The 19,069-nt window shown below is 44.6% G+C and overlaps 1 protein-coding gene across 1 annotated transcript in view; it reads left to right on the top strand.

Annotated features, from left to right (window-relative positions):
- TANGO6 (transport and golgi organization 6 homolog) overlaps nt 1-18,360 on the top strand; it is a 194,107-nt gene extending 175,747 nt beyond the window's left edge. Inside the window, exon 18 of the mRNA XM_003758529.3 lies at nt 17,351-18,360. Within this exon, the coding sequence (XP_003758577.1) occupies nt 17,351-17,527 (177 nt within the window). The 3' untranslated portion in view covers nt 17,528-18,360. The remainder of the gene's footprint in view (nt 1-17,350) is intronic.
- The last annotated feature ends 709 nt before the right edge of the window (nt 18,361-19,069 follow it).

Raw genomic sequence — 19,069 nt, 5'->3', positions numbered from 1 at the left:
CTGCTTATGACATGACACTGCTCATAATTACCTATCCTCCTTCACAAGATTTTTACAAACCACAATTTGTTTTTAAATTTTAATTTGGAACAATTAATTCCAATACTTTTTGGAAAAATGGGAAAAGAAGGAGTCCTACAAAATTCCTTTTATGATATAGATATGGTGCTGATACCCAAACCAGGTGGAGTCACAACAGAGAAACAGACCAATTTCTTTAATGAATATTGATGCAAAAATCTTTAATTTGACATGAAAACAAAAAGTCCCATTTGCCTCTGTCTCCTTCTGAGCTTTTTTATTCATTTTTTTTCCAGATTTTTTTCGTTATTGCTTTTGTTTGAGTTTCTTTTTACATAATTGTATTCAGCAAATGCATTGTTCTCATTCTGCTTTCTAAACTCTGCTACAAATAATTTTGTAAAAATAGGTCCCTTTTTTTCTGTCAGTAATATTTTTCCAGTATAGTCCTTATAGTACAATCACATGAATACCTTTATGATTCAGATTCTATATTGCTATGTTGATTTTCAAAAAAATTGCATCTATTTAGAGCAAGGTCAGTAATGTACCTATTTCTCTAACAATGATGACTTTTTTTGCCAATTTCCATGATATAAGGTGATATCTCAGTGTTATCAAGTATGATTTCTTAAACTCAGCCTTACTTGGGCTTGCAACCGGTTCATTGTCACCCAGATTTGACTGATAGAGCTCCAGGCACTTAGGAAAGAAGGGAAGGAACAAGAAATTGAAACCAGGAACACAAAGAAAAGTGGCTAAGGGAATTCCCTTTAGAATTTTCCTGTAATTCCTTTGTTAATAGCCTTTCAACTTTTAAACTGGAAATTCTGGGACACCTAAAACTCCCCCAGTTTTTAGATTTCCTAAGAACAGAACTTAGAATTTGTCTGGACAGGTTTTCTTTAACAGGTAATTGAATTACCCTTCCTTGGAAACTCCTAAAGTTTTTGTAAAAGTTAGTTTGCAAGTTCTCTGTCTTATCTGAGAGTGAAAGAAGTCCTTAGGCAGAATGACAGAATGAAGGATGATTGAAAGGCAAACATAGTCCATGTTCCAAACTTGGCTTCTTCCCACTTTCTGTATTGTACTGTCAAAAACTCAACACACGCACGTCCTTTAATTCGTCCCATCTGGGCGGCGGTACTACAGACGATCTTGCAATGAATGCAGCTGGGTTGGTATAGCTTTTCATCCCCCTGTTCAATACATGGCTCTGCCCTTCTTTAGAAATTTGCACCCAAAGATCTCAGGGCACATCACAAAACAAAGCAGTATTTTTGAAAAGGCATTAGGACCAATGAGAAAATGCACCTTCCTTCTCTCCTCCAAGAAGTGAAGGACTGTGGGCGTGGAAGGTCGTATTTGTTGTCTGATCCTCTCAATGTGTTGGTAGGTTTTGCTGATAGCTTTGTTACTGACTAATATGGAAATATGTTTTGCATGATTGCACATATATAGCCTGTGTACCATCTGGGGATAGGGAGGGGGGAGAGAAAGGAAGAAAATTTGGAACTCAAAACTTTTTTTAAATGATTGTTTAAAAAAAAGTCTTTATAAAAAATGTAACTGAGAAAAAGTAAAATATTTAAAAGCTAAGGTAAAAGTTTTTGTTATAATGGAAATCTTGCTGGATATGAAAAGGTTTATTTAGAAATGTGTGCGATGTAAAAGTAAAGGACAGTAATAAAATTTTAAAATAAAGTGAAAGATATTAGAGGATAACTCCTATTATCCATTCAGCTGCCAAGCTTACCTTCATAAATAGTCAATAAACACTTAAGCCCCTACTGTATTCCAGGTACTGTAATAAAAAGACAGATTCTCATTCCCAATCTAATGGGAGATATATAACCTATGTCAGATTGCTTGCTGTCTCAGGAGGTGGGGGGGGGGGGGGGATAAAGAAGGGAAGGAGAAAAATTTGGAATACAAAGTTTTATAGAAATTTGGAAAAATAAAATACTATTGGAGGGGGAAAATGAATCTAATAGGGGATAGAATATTTGAACAAACAATCTATAAACAGGATAAATGGAAATCATCCACATAGTGAAGACCCTAGAATTGAGAGATTAAGAAAAGCTTCCTGTAAAACAGCAGTATTAAACTCACATAGAAATGGAGCCATTACTTCCTACCTAAGGATCTCTACAGACCAGGCATGTGGGACTAAATCTTAAAGTGTAATATTATCTATGTTGTCTTTTTATGGATTTTTCAAATATTCCCCAATCATATTTTAATCTTGTTCATTTGCATGGAGCCCTGGGCCTTGTGTGGGAGTCCACTGCTGTAAGAGGTGGGATTGAAGCTGGGGCTTGGGGGAGCCGAGGGGTAGAGATGAGATTGGAGAGCGTTCCAGACATGGCGGCCAGCCCCAGAATAATAGTTGGGCATTGCAGGCTCCTAGGCAGTGAGGAAGGTTGTCGGTGAATCAAAACAGTGGGGGTGGGGGGGTATTTAAGAAGACTAGAAAGAAGGAGAGGTTGGGGTGAAGGACTAGCAGATAAAGGCAGAGAATGGGGATCACTGGAGTAAATGGAGAAGGGGGGGTGCACTTTAGGAAAGTTACTTTCTCAGCCAAGAGCGGGGTACACTAGAATGAGGAGAGACTTGGGCCACAGACTCATCAGCAGCTGACAATTATCCAGGAATGAGCCTAGAAAGCACCAAGGCAGGGAAAGGCATGTCTGGGAGACGTTGCAGAGGGGAGTCTACGGGCCTTGGATGGAGGGGAGAGCCTAGGGGATTGGGCACGATGGGAAGGCAGGGGGCGGCCAGGGTTTGTGAAGAAGGATAGAAAGTTCATTTTTGAACCTAACTGAATTTAAGATGTCTACTCTGTGTCCAGTTGGAAATGTCTGAAGGGCAGTCGGAGATCAGCAGAGAGAGGGATGGCTGAGTAAATTTGTGAGTCCTCGGCACAGGGATGATAATTGCATACCTGGGAGCTGATAATATCACAAGGGAACTGAGAGGTAGCAGACGTGCAGGGCCCAAGTGTGGCCAAAGCCAGATTAAAACGTCATTGGGAAATGTTTAACCGCATGAAAATGCAACGAAGCTGTATTTTAAAGCTGTCAGCGTACAGCCCTCAGGGAGCTCTACAGGGGGGTTAGGCCATGGCTACATGGGGCATCCATGGCTAGGGGCACGGTCCAGAAGGCCTGGCCAGGGAGACCGAGAAGGAACAGCCAGGTCAGAGCAGAACTGGGGGAGCGGTACCCCAAGAACCCAGAGAGAAGAGGGCAATGGAGAGTGCACAAAGGCCTGGGTGAGGACTGAGAAGAGGCCGCTGGATAACTTTGGAGAGAGTAGTTGTGGGTGAATAATAAAGTGAGAAGGCAGTAGTGGGGGGCTCAGAAGAGAGAATGGGGAGTGGAGGTAGCTTTTGGGGGGCAGCCACAAAAGGGAGGCAAGCCATGTACCAAGGAGGAGCAGGGACAGGAAGGTCAAGGGAGGAAGGTTCATGGGAGGCAGCAGGGAAGTAGATCTCAGACAGGGAGACCTTAGGGGCCCAGAGAGCCGATGATGGAGGGACAGGGTGCTGGAGGTGTGGGGTGGCTGAAGTCCCTGCTGATCCCCCCTTTCTACTTAATTGTATGTGTGCTGTATTCCCTTCAAAAACAAGCTTGAGGGCAGGAACTGTTTTGGACTGTTTGGTGGCCCTGTATCTGGAAGTGATAAGTAAGAATGGACATTTGCTGGATTGAGTTCTTTCCAGAACAGAATTCAGTTCTGTTCTTTCTCTGACCTGGCTCGTCACAGGTGTTTTTTCCTTCATTAACTGGAAGACAGTAGAAGCCATCTGGCAGAAAGAGGAGAAAAGGGTTGAAGAGACAGAGCAGCTCAGAGGATGTCGTGGGGATGGGCGAGGTTCACCTGGAGCTTGCTGCCTGCTCAGAGAACCACGCTCACCAGCTTCCCCACCTGCTTCCTTTCATTCTCCAGAAGGTAAAGAAAGTGGGGGTTCTGTCAGAGATGTGGTTCTCCCCAGCAGAGAGCAGCTGGGCATTCTGGTGGAAGCGATGGGAATCTCGGGGCCGGGTGACCCCCAGCGCTTGTGACGGACATAAAGGAGCTGGAAAGGTTTCGGGGGGCCGGCTTCTGAAGCCACAGAGGGAATGGTAAGCCACGGCCCAAAATGCCACAGAGAAAATAGCCAAGGAGGCTTAAGAAACTCTCAAGGATGCATTTGGGAAGGGAAGCGGCTCTGCTGAGGAGGAAGAATGAGAATTATCCCAAAAAAAGCAAGGCAGACACACAGCGAACTCCCTGCAAACAGGTTTTTACAATCACCTCCAGCAGCTGGAGGCAGGGAAAGGTAACGGAGGTGCAGCTCCGTCTCGTAAGGACGGAGTCTGGGATGCTAAAGCTCAGAATGATGGAAGCTGGAGACACAAAATGGAAGTCCCCGCCTCCAGGAGGGACGGAACGCTTGGTAACTGGCCACTGGGAAAAGGTGGGGCGGGCTGATTTTTATCCTGCCTCTGTTTTATCTGCAAGATAAATTATCTTTGAACTGGCAGATGCAGTTGCTGAATACTGTCAGTGGTAATTGAAAAATGCAGAAAAGGGGGCAGCTAGATGGTGCAGTGGATAGAGCCAGAAGGACCTGAGTTCAAATCCGGCCTCAGACACTTAACACTTCCTGGCTGTGTGACCGTGGGCAAGTCACTTAACCCCAACTGCCTCAGCCAAAAAAAAAAAAAAAAATGCAGAAAAGGGGAGTTCAGTGTACCCAGAGAAGGGCTAGTGCCCCCCGCTTCATCAAAAAGAAAAGAGAAAATGGAGTCTGCAGCCATAGACCCGTGAACTGGTGGAAGCCAGGTTCACCGGCCTGTGGCTGCAGACTCACCTCTCACTTGGATTGCTTGTTACAGTTCCCTGATCGTCTCCCTGTCTCTGGTCTCTGCTTTTTCCTGTCCATCCTCCAATGCCAATGGGCTATTCCTAAAGCTCTGACCACATTACTCAAGAATGTTCTGTGGCTCCTCATTGCCACTGCTTATCTGTGTACAGGTGCGTTCTTCCCCCATCTGTCATCCGACCTAGAACTTAAGCTCTCAGAAGTCCTAGACTGTTGAGTTTGGTTTTGTCTTTGTCTCCCCTCTGGATAGTCTGTGCCTTTGTCGTCTTTTTCAAGCCAGCTTAAGCCTACTTTCCCCAGTTCATCACACATTGGTATCCTTCACACACTTTACTATTTAACCAAATTTGCCTTTTTTTTCTCTCCCTTATGACATCCCATCTTTTCTTCCCAAGTCTTCTTCTGCTTTGAAATTACTCTCTTCCTCTCTTCATCCTCTCAGAATTTCTGGCTTCCTTTAAAGGTCAGGCCAGATCCCACCACCCCTAAATGAATCTTTCATGGTTCCCCCCCATTCCAACCCCAAGCTATCTTATCTTTACTTTGCATATATTTTGTGCGCATTTACTTGTAAATAAGTTATTCCCCCCAATAAAATTTAAGTTTCTGGAGGACAAGACTATTTAAGGACCTAGCGTAGAGCCTGACACTTCATGATCACAGATTGATTGTTGTAGAAAAAGTAGCTGTGATTACAAGGAATCAGGATGACTTCATCAAGAAGTCTGATCGTGTCCGACCAGTTTTCCTTCATTTTTTAAATAAACTTATTAAATTGGTAGAGCAAAGAAATGCCATAGATATATTATCTCTAGATTTTAGCAAAGCATTTGATAAAATATTTTGAGTTATTATGGTTGAAAAGTCGGAGATATGTGGACTAGATGCCAGTTCAATTAGTAGATGAATTTGGAATTGGTTGAATGGCTAGCCTCAAAGAGTAGGCATGAATGGCCCAGGGTCGTTGGCAGGGAGTCTCTAGTGGAGTGCCCCAGAGATCTGTGCTTGGCTCTGGGCTGTTTCACATTTTTATCAGTGACTTGGACAAGGATGGAGATGGCATCCTTGTCAGATTGGCCAGTGACACTAAGCTAGGAGGGGTCGCTGACCCACTGAGTCCCAGAGTTAGAATCCAAAACAGTAATGACAGGTGAGAACATTGGGCTGGATCTGAGAAGAAATCAAGCAGGAGTCTAGATGTGAGTAGAGAATATCAGCTGCAGAGAGAAGCACAGTTGGACAGCAATTTATCTGGAAAAAAAATATAATATCAGGCCTTAGTGGCCTGATGAATGGGTCAGTGTGAGTCAACGGTGTGATATGGCAGCCAGAGAAGCTGATTCCAATCTTGGGCTGCAGTAAGAGAAGTAAGACCTTTTTTTGCTCTTTTCTTGCTTTTTGTTTTCTTTCTCTTTTTTTTTCTTTTTCATCTGATTTTTCCTGTTCATCATAATTGCGGAAATATGAAGAATTGCACATTTAACCTATATTGGATTACTTGCCATCTAGAGGAGGGGGTGGAGGAAGGGAGGGGAAAAGATTTGGAACATACGGTTTAAAAGGCTTAATGCTGAAGACTGTCTTTGCATAGATTTTGAAAATAAAAAGCTAAGTTCCAGTGATCTTGTGATGAAGAGAGCCATCTACACCCAAAGAGAGAACAGTGAGAACTGAGTGTGGAGCACAACATAACATTCTCATTCTTTTTGTTGTTTGCTTGCATTTTGTTTTCTTACTCATTTTCTTACTTTTTTTTATCTAATGTTTCTTGTGCAGCAAGATAATTGTATAAATATGTATGTATATATTAGATTTAACATATATTTTAATATATTTAACATAGATTACTTGTCATCTAGGAGAGAGGAGGAGAAAGGAGGGGAAAATTGAAACACAAGGTTTTGCAAGGGTCAAAAGTTATCCATGCATATGTTTTGAAAATAAAAACTATAATAAAAAAGAATAGAAAAAAAAGAAAAGAAAAAGTTAAAAAAAAATGAAAGGGAGAGAAGTGAGAGTCCCTCTGTCTTCTGTTTTGTTCAGCCAATTGAGTTTTAGATCAGATATCGATTTTTGTCCAAAGACTTCAAGTCCATAATCTATGAGAATCAATTAAAAGAACTGAGGGTATTGAGCCTGGGGAGGAACAACACACCCCATAGCAGTCTTCAAGAGCTTGGAGCCTTTTTCTCTTGGTCCCCAGAGGGCCGAGGGCAGGAGATGCACAAAGGTAACTTCTGTCTGTTAGTCGGTGCACATGCGCCCCAGGACTCCCCTTGTTCCGTGCACCAATGTGAGGCGTTCCAAAGTGGCAAGGGCTGCGGTGAGGACGTCGGGTCCCCTCCTTGGAGGCCTTCCGCAGGGGCCACTTGTCAGGGTGCCAGAGGAGGATCTGCCTCCGGTTCTGGCTGCCCAGTGACAGTTCTGAAGGCCTGTGAGCCCGGGGCTCCAGGCTCCTCGGCCCTCTGGGTCTGTATGTTCCACGTTCGGTCAGACCTCCAAAGCCCAAACCCAACACGTAAGTCAGTGTTGAGGGAGGTGGTGGCCAAGGTCCGGCCTTGGGCTTTCTCTGGTCTCTGGTGATATTTCCCACATATTCTGTGCATTTTGCTTTTCCCTCAGCCTCTGGTCCAGGCCTCTGGCCTTGCCTCCTGAAGTCAGTACAGTTAGACAAGCCCAATTCCCTCCACAAAGGCTCTAGATCCTGTGAAATACCCGGCACTGTGCGAGGCTGAATCCTGTTGGGGAAGTTCCCTGGGGAACCGTGTCTCCCTGGGCCCGTCCCTAGTGTCCGACCGGAAGTCTTTGGGATTGGGACTGGGCTGGGGAGGGTGGCTTAGGCTACTTGGTACCCAGACCTGAGAACCAGGCTGTACTCTCCCCATCCGCCTCCCCGCCCTGGTGCCCCACGGTCCAGGGATAACCCAGCAGGGCTGGGGCTGCAGCCGGTCAGCACTGGGGGCTGAGAAGACAGGGACCTTCTCGGGCCCCTCTCACCAGAGCCCTCCTCTCCATACCAGCCTCCTGCAGGCTCTGAGCCGGGCACAAGGATTGGCCCTTCTCCTCAGGATATCTGCATTATGGTTACCGGGGCAGAGAGAAATGAAGCTCTTCCTGCATCGGGCATCAAAATTGAGCTCAGTTGTAATGCCAAGATTTTAATCACCTTCCTAGGACAATGGCCCGGGACCCAGAAAGCGGCAGCCTCTGCCTGTGCACACCAACCCTTTTTGAGCCTCCTTTGTTCTATTTCTAGGCTGTGGGGGTGTGGGGAAGCTGCTGCGCCCCGGGTTGCTATTTAAAGACATTGCGCCTGCTGCTGCTGGGGCTGCTTGGCTGCTGCAGCAGTGGTTGGTGTTCATTCGTCTCGGGATGGATGCGTGACCTTGGGAAGCCCTTGATAGCGAGGAGCAGCCCGGACCGACGCATCTCACACAAGTATCACCCGGCTTCTCTCCCCTTGCCTCCTTTCAGAGCGGCTAATCGCTAGCTGCCATCTTGGTCTCTGTCTCCTTGGCTGCCCAGTCAGTCTGCCTCCCAGTAGCCCTTTTGGTGCTTCAGCAGTTAATCCCCCTCTCTTTATTCTTCAATGAACGGAGTTAGTAATACCCTCCCTGCTAGAGCCTCCAATCAGCGCTTGAGGCCCTCTGCCCATTTGTAACAGTCAGACACAATCCAGAAAGGGTAAAAACTGCATTTATCTCTGGGGCGAACAGAGGGAAAGGCTTTGAAAAATAAATGATTTTTTTTTTTAAAGCTCAGCAACCTTCGATTTTTAACAATGCACAGAACTTAGAGCACACTCAATATTCTATATCTGTCAAGCAAGGGTAAGAATTCCCCAGACTCCATTAGTAATCCCGTCTTTCTTTTCTGACCCTCCCAGAGCTTTCGATGAAATGTCTTTTTGTTTCAAATTGGTGCAATTTCTTGCCCTGCGCCCATCAACGAGGAGGTGTGGGCTTTATTGATAAAGAATTGATTCTTTTCCAAGCCAGAAGCTTCCCCCACAGGTCAGAAACACCTGCCTCTTCTGCTCCTTTGCCTTTCATTTCCCCGTGATCTTAGATTATTCACCTCTCGGACAAAAACAGTAAAACACTTAGTCCTAATTGTGGTTTGCTACTTTCCAGTTTGTGCAGGAGGAATTCTTCTTGCTAGCTGTATGGCATTCAGCTTGGTCCAGGTGTTTGAATTGATCGGATGTTTGACTTAATAAACAGTTACTGTCTACCCTGAAATCTGAATTACTGATTACCAGGATTGCTGAGGACCCAAATTATCTCACAACATATTTGCTGCTTTTTTTTTTTCAGCTTCCTTTTTTTAATCATGAACTTAACAAACATAAGCACACACATTTCCATATGCAAAGAACAGGAAAAGAGGTTTTGTGTATGAAACTAGGAGTCTCCATTATGCACATTTGTTTCTTTTTTTCCTTCAGTTGATTTTGAATTTAATATGGTAATAACAGTACTGTTCTGCTTGTATGTGACCCCTTTTGAACTTCTTTCTACACCCTTCTATGTGTTTTTAAATGCTTAATTAATACTATTTTCTTTTTTTCTATTTCTATCACTAGACTTTATATTTCTATTCCCCCCACGCTGTGAACTAAAAAAATTTTGAAAGCTATATCTAGCTTGATTTTTTTATTTGTTCTTTTTCTAGCTTTTTCAGTTGTAAGCCCATTTCATTGATCTTCTCTTTCTCTATTTTAAGCAAGTAAGCATCTAGAGATATAAAATTTCTCCTAATAACCGCTTTGGCTGCATCCCATAAATTTTGGTTTGTTGTCTCATTATTGTCATTCTCTTGGATGAAGTTATTGATTTTGACTATGATTTGTTGTTTCTCCCATTCATTCTTTAGGATTAGATTATTTAATTTCCATTTAATTTTTGATCTATTTTCTCCTGGTTTTTTATTACATGTGATTTTTATTGCATCATGATCTGAAAAAAATGCATTTACTATTTCTGCCTTCCTGCATTTGCATATCTATCTCGAAACAAAAAGTTTATTGAAATAAAACAAACATACATTGATCTTCTCTGAAAATATGTGTCTCATCCTGGAGCACTAAAGTCCTCAGTCTTCCCCTACTTCTTGGCCTGGCTCTAGCCATACTTTGTGTCTTTTCCAGCCATTGCCTCACCCTCTGTTTTCCTTCTCTCCTACGTAGTTCCAGAAGCATAATCAAATTAATTTTGTGATTGCTTCTGCAAAGAGTATGTCAGCTTACTCCACTATGATCCCATCCACCATCTTTGTAACTTTTCAAACCAGTATATCCTTCCTTTGCCATCACTTCGCTATTTGTCATCTCCCACTATTAGACTGTAAGACTGTAAGTATAAAAGCACTGCCTTTACTTTTATATTTGTATCCCCAGGTAGCACAGTGTTTGGCACGTAGGAAACACTTAACAGATGCCTCTTAATTTATTTATTCTGCACTATGTGCTTCTCTGCCAAGCGGTGGAGGAAAATACTTCATCATCAGAATTCTAGAGCAGTGTTTGGCCATCGCGTCAGTCAGAAGTAAGTCTTCCAAAGTTGTTTTTCTTAACAGTGTTGTAGACTAAATCATTCTCCCAGCTCTGCTCACTTCATTCTGCATCAGTTCATATGAGTCTTCCTAGGTTTCTCTTGGCAAAATAATATCTCATTTCATTTGTGCATCAGAATTTGTGCAGCCCTTCCCCACTAAGTGTGGGGGACAATATGCACAAAGGTATGGTGACAAGAGATGGGATGTCATGAATAGTGAAGCACGAGCACACCGACTGCTTGGAGCATGGTCAGCCAGTCACCAAGCACTTATTAAGCCTTTGCTCCATGCCAGGTTCTTTGCTGGGCTCCAGGTGCCCAAGATAGTCTCTGACTTCAAGGCGCTCTCACCCTAATGGGAGAACACAGTACATAGAAGGAAGCTGAAGAGCAGAGGAGGGAAGGAAAGGGGAAGGAGAGGTGTCCTGGAGAGAGGAAATGTTAGAGGAAGTCTGGAGAACTGTGAGAACTCAGTGCCTTGGGCACGTTCTTTAAATGGGGGTTCTGTATCTAGCCAGTTGGAGGGGCTGCAGGAGCTGAAGCAAAGTAGTGAAGAAGACAGAGCCCCAGTCTTTTTACCCTGATTGCCTCAGTCTTCTCATCTAGCAAATGAGCTGGAGAAGGAAACGGCCAATCTCTCCAGTATCTTTGCCAAGAAAACCCCAAATGGGGTCATGGACGCTTAGGCAGAACAATACCTGAACAATGAGCTTCCAGGATGAAGAGCATTCAGAGGCATGGAAGAGGAATTCCAGAATGCAGCCTGGAGAGGACATATGGAATATCTGAGGGGGATTAATGTATGTATTAATGTTAATGTTGTATGTAATGTAATGTATTAATGTTCGTCTAGGACGAACAGACTGAACCCAGATTGTGAAGGACTTTAAATGCCAAATGGAGATGTATGTAATGTTATACAAAAGACTCATAACCATGGTAAGAATTACACTTTAGAAATATAAATTTGTGATCAGCTTTGATAGACTTTGTTCTCAGCAGTGCAGTGATCCAAGACATTTCCAAAATACTTTTGAAATAAAATGCCATCACATCTAGAGAAAGAACTATGGGGTCTGAATATAGATTGAAGCATGTTATTTTCACTTTTTCTTATTTTGTTTTGTTTTCTTTCTTGTGGCTTTTCCCTTTTGTTCTAATTCTCCTTTTACAGCATGACTAATGTGGAAATATGTTTAACATGATTGTACATGTATAACCTATATCAGATAGTTTACTGTCTGAGGCGGGGGGGAAGGGAGGAAAGGAGAAAAATTTGGAACTCAAAATCTTATTAAAGTGAAGGTTGAAAACTATCTTTACATGTAAAGACTGGAAAAAATCAAATGCTATTGAATGGGGAAGAAATATACATTTGGCATGTCTGTGGAAGAAGGATTGGAAAGGGAAGAGACTGGATGGCAAGAGGACTATTTTGGAGACTGTTGTAATAGTCCAGTTGGGAGGGAACCAGGGCAGTGATGATGCAGAGAAAAAAGGGAGGTATTGAGATAGTATCAGCAACCAGACTTGGCAACCATTTGGATTGGGATTGGAGTCTAGTGTAGAATAAGAACCATAAATATTGCCTAGATTATGAATCTTAAGTCAAGAAGAGTAGAGATGTCCTCACCAGAAATAGGAGTGTGTTTTATGGGAAAGAGAGTTTGTTAGATTTGGGGTGTGTTTTATGGGAAAGACAGTTGTATTTGAGATATCTAGAATGCATGTGTTTTATGGGAATGGGAAAGACAGTTGTATTTGAGATATCCAGAAGGAGTGTGTTTTGTGGGAAAAAGAATTGGTTGTATTTGAGATATCCAGAAGGAGTATGTTTTATGGGAAAGACATTTGGTTGTATTTGAGATGTCTGTGGGACTCCTAGGTGATACCCAGCCAGGAGGTGGAAGTATGAAAATGTTACTCTGGGGAGGTAAGAGATGGCTATATAGACATGGCAGAGAGAGGATTGTTGGATCCATGGAAACTAAGTAGATATGAAAGAGAGCAGAAGGCAGGATTAGACTGGATCCAGGACATAGCCCTTCACACATAAGGGCCAGGATATCAAAGATAATCAGTTCAGGATGGAGGAGAGCAAAAAGGAACAGTGCCATGAAAACGCAGGGAGGAAAGACTCTCCAGAGGGGAGTAATTGGCTCAGTCACATGCTGTAGAACAAAGGTCTTTGGACTTAGCGTGGATCTTAAAGAGAAGTTTCTATCAAATAAAGAGAATGGAGCCAGTTTGTAAAAGGCTTAGAAGTGAGTGGTAGGGAAGCTTTAGAAGACTAGCTCGAGAAGATGAGAGAAGCATCAAGTGAAGTTGTTTTTTTTTTAATAATGGGGAAATTCTGGGCATATTTGTAAAGAGCAGGGAAAGACTCAATGGATAAGTAGTTTATATAATTATGGAGAAAGGAGGAATGATTGAAGGAGCCGGCCATTTTCTTCTTCAAAACTAGACCAAAGAAGGAGAGTATATGAAGGTGAACAAGAAGGAATTTGGGATAAGTGTCTCAGTTTTGTTTGGTGAAAGATGAAACAGGATCTTCTGCTAGCAGAAAGGAGATGGAGAGGGTGATAATGTTAGGTGCCTTTAGAAGAGAGGTTTTGAAAAGCTGCTATAGGGATGGGATAGAAAGCCAAATCAGGGAAATGCAAATTAAAAATATTTATAGTAACTCTTTTCTGGAGGCAAAGAATTGGAAATTGAGGGGATGCTCATCAATTGGGGAATAGCTGAGCAAATTGTGGTATATAATTATGATGGAATAACTTTTGTGCTATAAGAAATGGCTGTTGTAATACGGGAGCCACCCACCAGTGGCTGCTGGAGGTCTAACTCAGACCTGTAGAATGGATCTCTTCATATCAGAGGATGACGATGCTACAAGGATTCTGAGAGGCAGTCACTGTTCTTTGACCTCTCTCCTCTTCCCTTTGCCTCCAATTTATTTTATTCCCAGTACATGAGGAACATCTGCATCTAAAGGCTGCTTTGCAACTCCGTCAAGTGTCACAGCTGTGGAGGCTCTCGGAGAATTGACCTGCCCCTTCACGTAGGCATGGTCCTTAACAAATGGCAGGCAGGATCCTCTCAGGAAAAGTTGGTCAAGATTTAGATGAGCTTCTACACCCACAGAGAGGACAGTGGGAACTGAATGTGGTCCACAACATAGTATTTTCACTCTTGTTGTTGTTATTTGCTTGCGTTTTGTTTTCTCATTTTTTTCTTTTTGATCTGATTTTTCTTGTGCAGCATGATATTTGTGGAAATTTGTATAGAGAAATTGCACATGTTTAACATATGTTGGATCACTTGTCAACTGGAGGAAGAGTAAGGGTAAGGGAGAGAAAAATTAGAACACAGAATTTTGTAGGGGTGAATGTCCAAAACTATCCATGTATATATTTTGAAAATAAAAAGTTTTAATTTAAAAATATTTAGATGAGCTGATACAGAGTGAAATATACTGTATATAAAGTAACAGCAATATTGTTATTCTGAACCACTTAGCTATTTTCACAAAACAATGATCCAAGACAACTCTGAAGGACTTATGATGAAAAATACATCCCCAGAGAAAGAACTGATGGTGGCTGAATGCAGATTGAAGCATGCTTTTTTTAAACTTTATTTGTCAGATTTTGTGGTATTTTTGGTCTATGTTTTCTTTCACAGTATGGAAAGGTTTTGCTTGACTACACATGTATAACCTATATCAAATTGCTTGCCCTCTCAATGAGGGGAGTGGGGAAGGAAAAAGGGAAAGAATTTGGAACTCAGAGTTTTAACATGAATGTTAAAAAATTGTTTTTATATGTAACTGGGAAAAAATAAAATACTACATAGAATTGCTTTAAAAAAAAAAAAAAAAAAAAAAGCCAATCAGGGAAAAGTTAAAGGATTGACAATAACATTGAGGGCCCAGATAAGATTGGATAACATTGATCTGTAATGGATCCAGTTAATTTGTAATGTGACTCCCTCTGTCTTTGCTCAGCAACACAGAAATGGTGCAGAGAGATGGTAGAAGGGATCCAGGGCAGGGGTCTGGAAAGAAACAATGAGTAGTAAAACAGATGAACTAGGAACTCATTAATTATAGTATTTAGCCATTGGAAGCCATATCTTAAGATTTTTTATCTCATATGTTAGTATGAGTTCTTAAATATTTTATTCACACTCTTTGCCACTTAAAATTTATTGGGTAGGGGAGAAAAGAGAAAGAAGGGAAGACAGGGAGAGAGACAAAAGAGGGGAGGAAGGGTGAGATAAAGAGGGAGGGAGGGAGAAGAGAGAGAGAGCTCTCATTTTACTTGCCCCTTAGGGATTGTGCTCAATTGTAATTATTTATGATAACCTGATCCTGGGATAATAACAGAAGAATGGGAGACATTCATCTAATTTTACTTTGCAAAATCACTTTTAATTTTTACCATCTTTTTTCTTTTGGTGTTCTCTGTCCTATTCAGCATCAGGATATTCCAGAGGCTTTTTGAGGGGTAAAAATGCTCATCTCTGTCCTTCCTGTTTTGAGTGCACCTGGGTCCTTCAGACCCCATGGAGCTCTCCCCTTCCCTTTTAAATGTATGCAAACCATCCATGATCTTTCTAGGCCAAGTCCATCCCACTTGACCATCCCCATCCCTGCAGCATCCGTGGTACATGCTACAACAAGTCTGTGCCGGGAAAAGGAAAAAAATATCAAATTTTTTTTTTTTGGCAAAGTGCCCTCGCCATCCCTCCTTGACATTCCTCAAAGAGTCTGACTACTTCCTAAGGATATCCCCAACCCCGCTGCCTCTCAGACAGCGAAGCGGTTCATTTCCCACCACCCACTGTTGGGAACCACGCTATTTGAGTTTGCCCCCACCCTCGGTAGCGAGGGGGGTGAGCAGCAGGTGTGCTGAACTGTTAATGAGAGGTTTCCTAGGTGGGATTGCCTGTATCCTGCCCACCACAGAGACTCCTGTGTGTAACTTTACCTTTGAACTCTCTTCATGCTCAGCCTATGATCTGAGGGATTTGATGACAATCCCTCCCTGACGTGGTGCTTTGATCCATGGGGAGTCCAGAGGAAGTGCTGTGATGTGTGGGATTCCCAGAGTTACAGGGATTCGGGGAGGAAGAGCACCAGTGAGTTATTGGGATTAAGTTTTTAATTAAAAAGGAGCTGCGCTTGACACTTGGTGCCTAAAGGAGAGATCCTGCAGCTGGCGTGAGTGACCTTTGCCCTTTCACAGGTAATTCATATTCAAGGATAAAGCATTATTGCAAGTTAGCATTATTTTTATCCTACAGGGAGGCAGGCTGCACGGCGAGGGCAATCTAGAACCATCAGTCTTGCTCTCTGTAGGGAAATGAGGGGCTTCCAGGTTCTTTCCTAAATTCCCCTTCCCCCCACATGTCAGGTGCATCTGAGGAGCCCAGCACAGCCACTGGTGCTCTCAGGCTGGGGCAAAGTGACCTTGCCACAGACAGAGCCCAGAATCCAGGAGAATGAGGGCAGTAAGGAAGCTTGCTCTTGCAGGATTCTTCTCGTGGGCTCACCTCTGGCAGGGAGGGACGAGGGAGAGGGAAAGCGGGGGAAGATGTGGGCCTGCCTCCCCCCCAGTGCCCCTACCTCTGATCAGCAAGAAGGAAAAAGTCTCCGAAGAAGAGCAGTCCGTTCTTGCACTGAATGGAAAATACCTGTAAAAAATGCTTATTGTGCCTGTGTGGAACTGTTTCTGAGACGGACGGAATTCTCTGATGATTTGCTTGACTTGGAGATTAGATAGATAGACATGGATCGGCAGGGAAATCGATAGGGAGACAGATACGGGGAGGTAGGGAGGGAGGTAGGTAAGGATGGATGGGTGGGTGGGTGGGTAGGTAGATATGGAGGGAAAGAGACAGAGAAAATAGCTAATAATGTCTGGCACTTATATGGCCCCTACTGTGTGCCAGTCACTTTACATATATTATTTCATCTGATCTTCCAGCAGGTGAGGGCTCCTCTTCCTTTTACAGATGAGGAAACCAAAGCAATGAGTAAGTGGCTGGCCCAGGATTACACAGTGTGTGTGTGTGTGTGTGTGTGTGTGTGAGGCTGCATTTGAACTCAGGGCTTCCTAACTGCAGGTTATCACTGTCCCCCTTGGCTGACCCCATAGGTCACTACATATATAACACACGACATATATTAATAAAAGCCTGCTCTAGTTTATGCTGCACAGCCATCTCAGGAGCCCTCCTGCTGGGTCGCTCCCTTTTCTTTTTCTTTTCTATCCCTATGTTTTTTTTTTTCTGGCTCTTACCCTCTTGATATCCAAACTCAGATGAGGATCCTTGGAAAAATTGTGAAAGCCACAAGTAATCGGGTGAAAAAGACCTCATTTATCCAATTAGTTTCCCAATTTCAGGGAGAAAGTATATTGTCGGAGAAACCAAGAGTGAATCATTGGGATTTCCAGCTCTCACGGGCTGCTTCTCCCGCCCCTGGGTGACAGGTGGGGGCCGGGCAACCGCACGCTCCCTCAGGACCCTGAGCTGCTGGAGGCCGGGGCATTGGGAGGAGAGCGGGAGAGAAGAGGGGACGCCCTTGGGGCGCTCCCGGAGATGGGACATCGGAGTACTCATCGTGGGCTACTAAGGAATCTGAGGAAAGTCTCCTAGGAGACACCGGGGCCCAGGGGACAAAAGAGTTGGGCTGGGGCCGACTTAGAACGCGGCCTCCTAGGCCCCATAGCCGAGCTCCTGCTAAGGACGAGGGCGGCCACCCCGCTTTTGTAGAGCAGAAGCACTCAGTGCTGGCAGCCATCGCTTCTCGAGCCTCCTGGCCCCGTGGGCCCCCCTTGCTGGCTGGGAGCGGGCCCTCCTGGCCATGGGTTCACCTGTGTGCTTCTCCCTGCAGGTGCTGAGGGACGTCCTGAAGGAGCTGTACCACCTGCTGAAGCACGTGGTCCGTTTGGAGCCCGACGAGGCGGCCACGCTGCACGCCCAGCTCGCCCTGGAAGAACTTGATGGGATCATGAGGAGCTTCCTGTTCCCGCCCCAGAGGCTGGAGAAGAAGATAGTGGTACTTCCCTAGGAGGCCCTTCCCAAGGGTGGGCAAGCAGCCGATGCCCCAGCTCCCACTGCCTTCTGCCGGCTCAAGGGCCTGCTCGTGTCGCCTCGAGAGCCCGCCCCCCCGGGCAGGAATGAGGGGGAAGGGGTCGAGACCCCCATGCCCCCCCCATCCCTGCCCTGCTCCCACTGGGCAGGGGGCTCAGGAAAAGAAAGCACGTTTTTCTAAGCATTGATGACTTTGGGTGGCCTGCAGAGCCTCCCGTGAAATCCTGCCCCAGCGGGAGGCTCATTACTCTGAATCCCATGAGCAGCACTTGCCCATTGATGCTGAGGGTGCTCCTCCTCCCTGGGGTCCTCCACAGCTGGGAAGAGCCAGAAGGGACCTCGGGGACCCTCGAGTGCATCCCAAAGCCTCGCACTGTCAGCAGTGAGTTAGTGCCTCCTGAGAGCCCGGCCAGGCCTCTGGTCCCCCGGCCACCCCAAGGAACAGGGGGGCCCCACACGGGGACCGGGGGACCGGGCCTGCCGCCCTCTCCAGAGCAGGCCAGCTCTGCCTGCTCCAGAACGGGGCCGGCTGCTCCAGAACGGGGCTGGCTCTGCCCGCTCCAGAACGGGGCTGGCTGCTCCAGAATGGGACCCGCTCTACCTGCTCCAGAATGGGGCCGGCTCTGCCTGGTCCGCCCCTCCGGTTGGTGGGTTATGGTGTTGTAGATGGCAAATGGGGTGAGGGCAGCGCCCGCCCTTTGCGTGAGGGGAGGGTTTCCGGTTCTGATGGGAGAAGGGGTGTTAAGAAATGAAGGTGACATAAAAAAAAATCAATAAAAATCTTAGAAGAAAGATGCCGTGTCATGGACTGAATGGATAGTAAGCTTATCAAGAACCGTGTTGGACACTTTCTGGGGATGTATCCCCCAGTGTCATCTGGCCGGGTCTCCCTCTCCAGCCCAGTCGCCTTCACTGTGGCTAATTAACCCAAACTGTGGTATTATTTTGAAATATATCTAAGTTAATGAGAATCGCTGGCATTTAGATAGTTTGCAGGGTGCTTTATGCACTCTCATCCCCACAATAACCCTGCGCGTTGGTGCTATTAAAATCCACATTTTTAGAATGAGGAAATTGAGAGAAGCCAAGGATTCCCAGGATCACACAGCAAGGATGTCTGTCTGAGGTGGGATTTGAACCCAGCTCTTCTTAACTCCCAAGTTCAACACACGTTTTCCCTTCAAACTAACTCCTGCCCTCATTTCCGCCCACTTGTTCACTCCTTGCTTAACTTTACCTGGTGAACTGTATTAAGGAGAAGATACACAGATGGATAAGGTGGATGGATGGATGGAAGGAAGGATAGATAGATAGAATGGATAGATAGAAAGAAAGATACAGGGATAGATAGAAAGATGGATGAATAGAAAGATAAAAAGATGGATGGATGGATGGATGGATAGAAAGAAAGAGGGATAGAAAGATAGATGGATAGAAAGATGGATGGATAGATAGAAAGATAGAGGAGACAGAAAATAGAAGGATAGATGGATAGAAAGATGGATGGATAGATAGAGGA

This window comes from Sarcophilus harrisii, chromosome 2, assembly GCF_902635505.1.
Source record: "Sarcophilus harrisii chromosome 2, mSarHar1.11, whole genome shotgun sequence".
Lineage (NCBI taxonomy): Eukaryota > Metazoa > Chordata > Mammalia > Dasyuromorphia > Dasyuridae > Sarcophilus > Sarcophilus harrisii.
The sequence above is the reverse complement of the archived record's forward strand: the minus strand, read 5'-3'. Positions and strand labels throughout refer to the sequence as shown.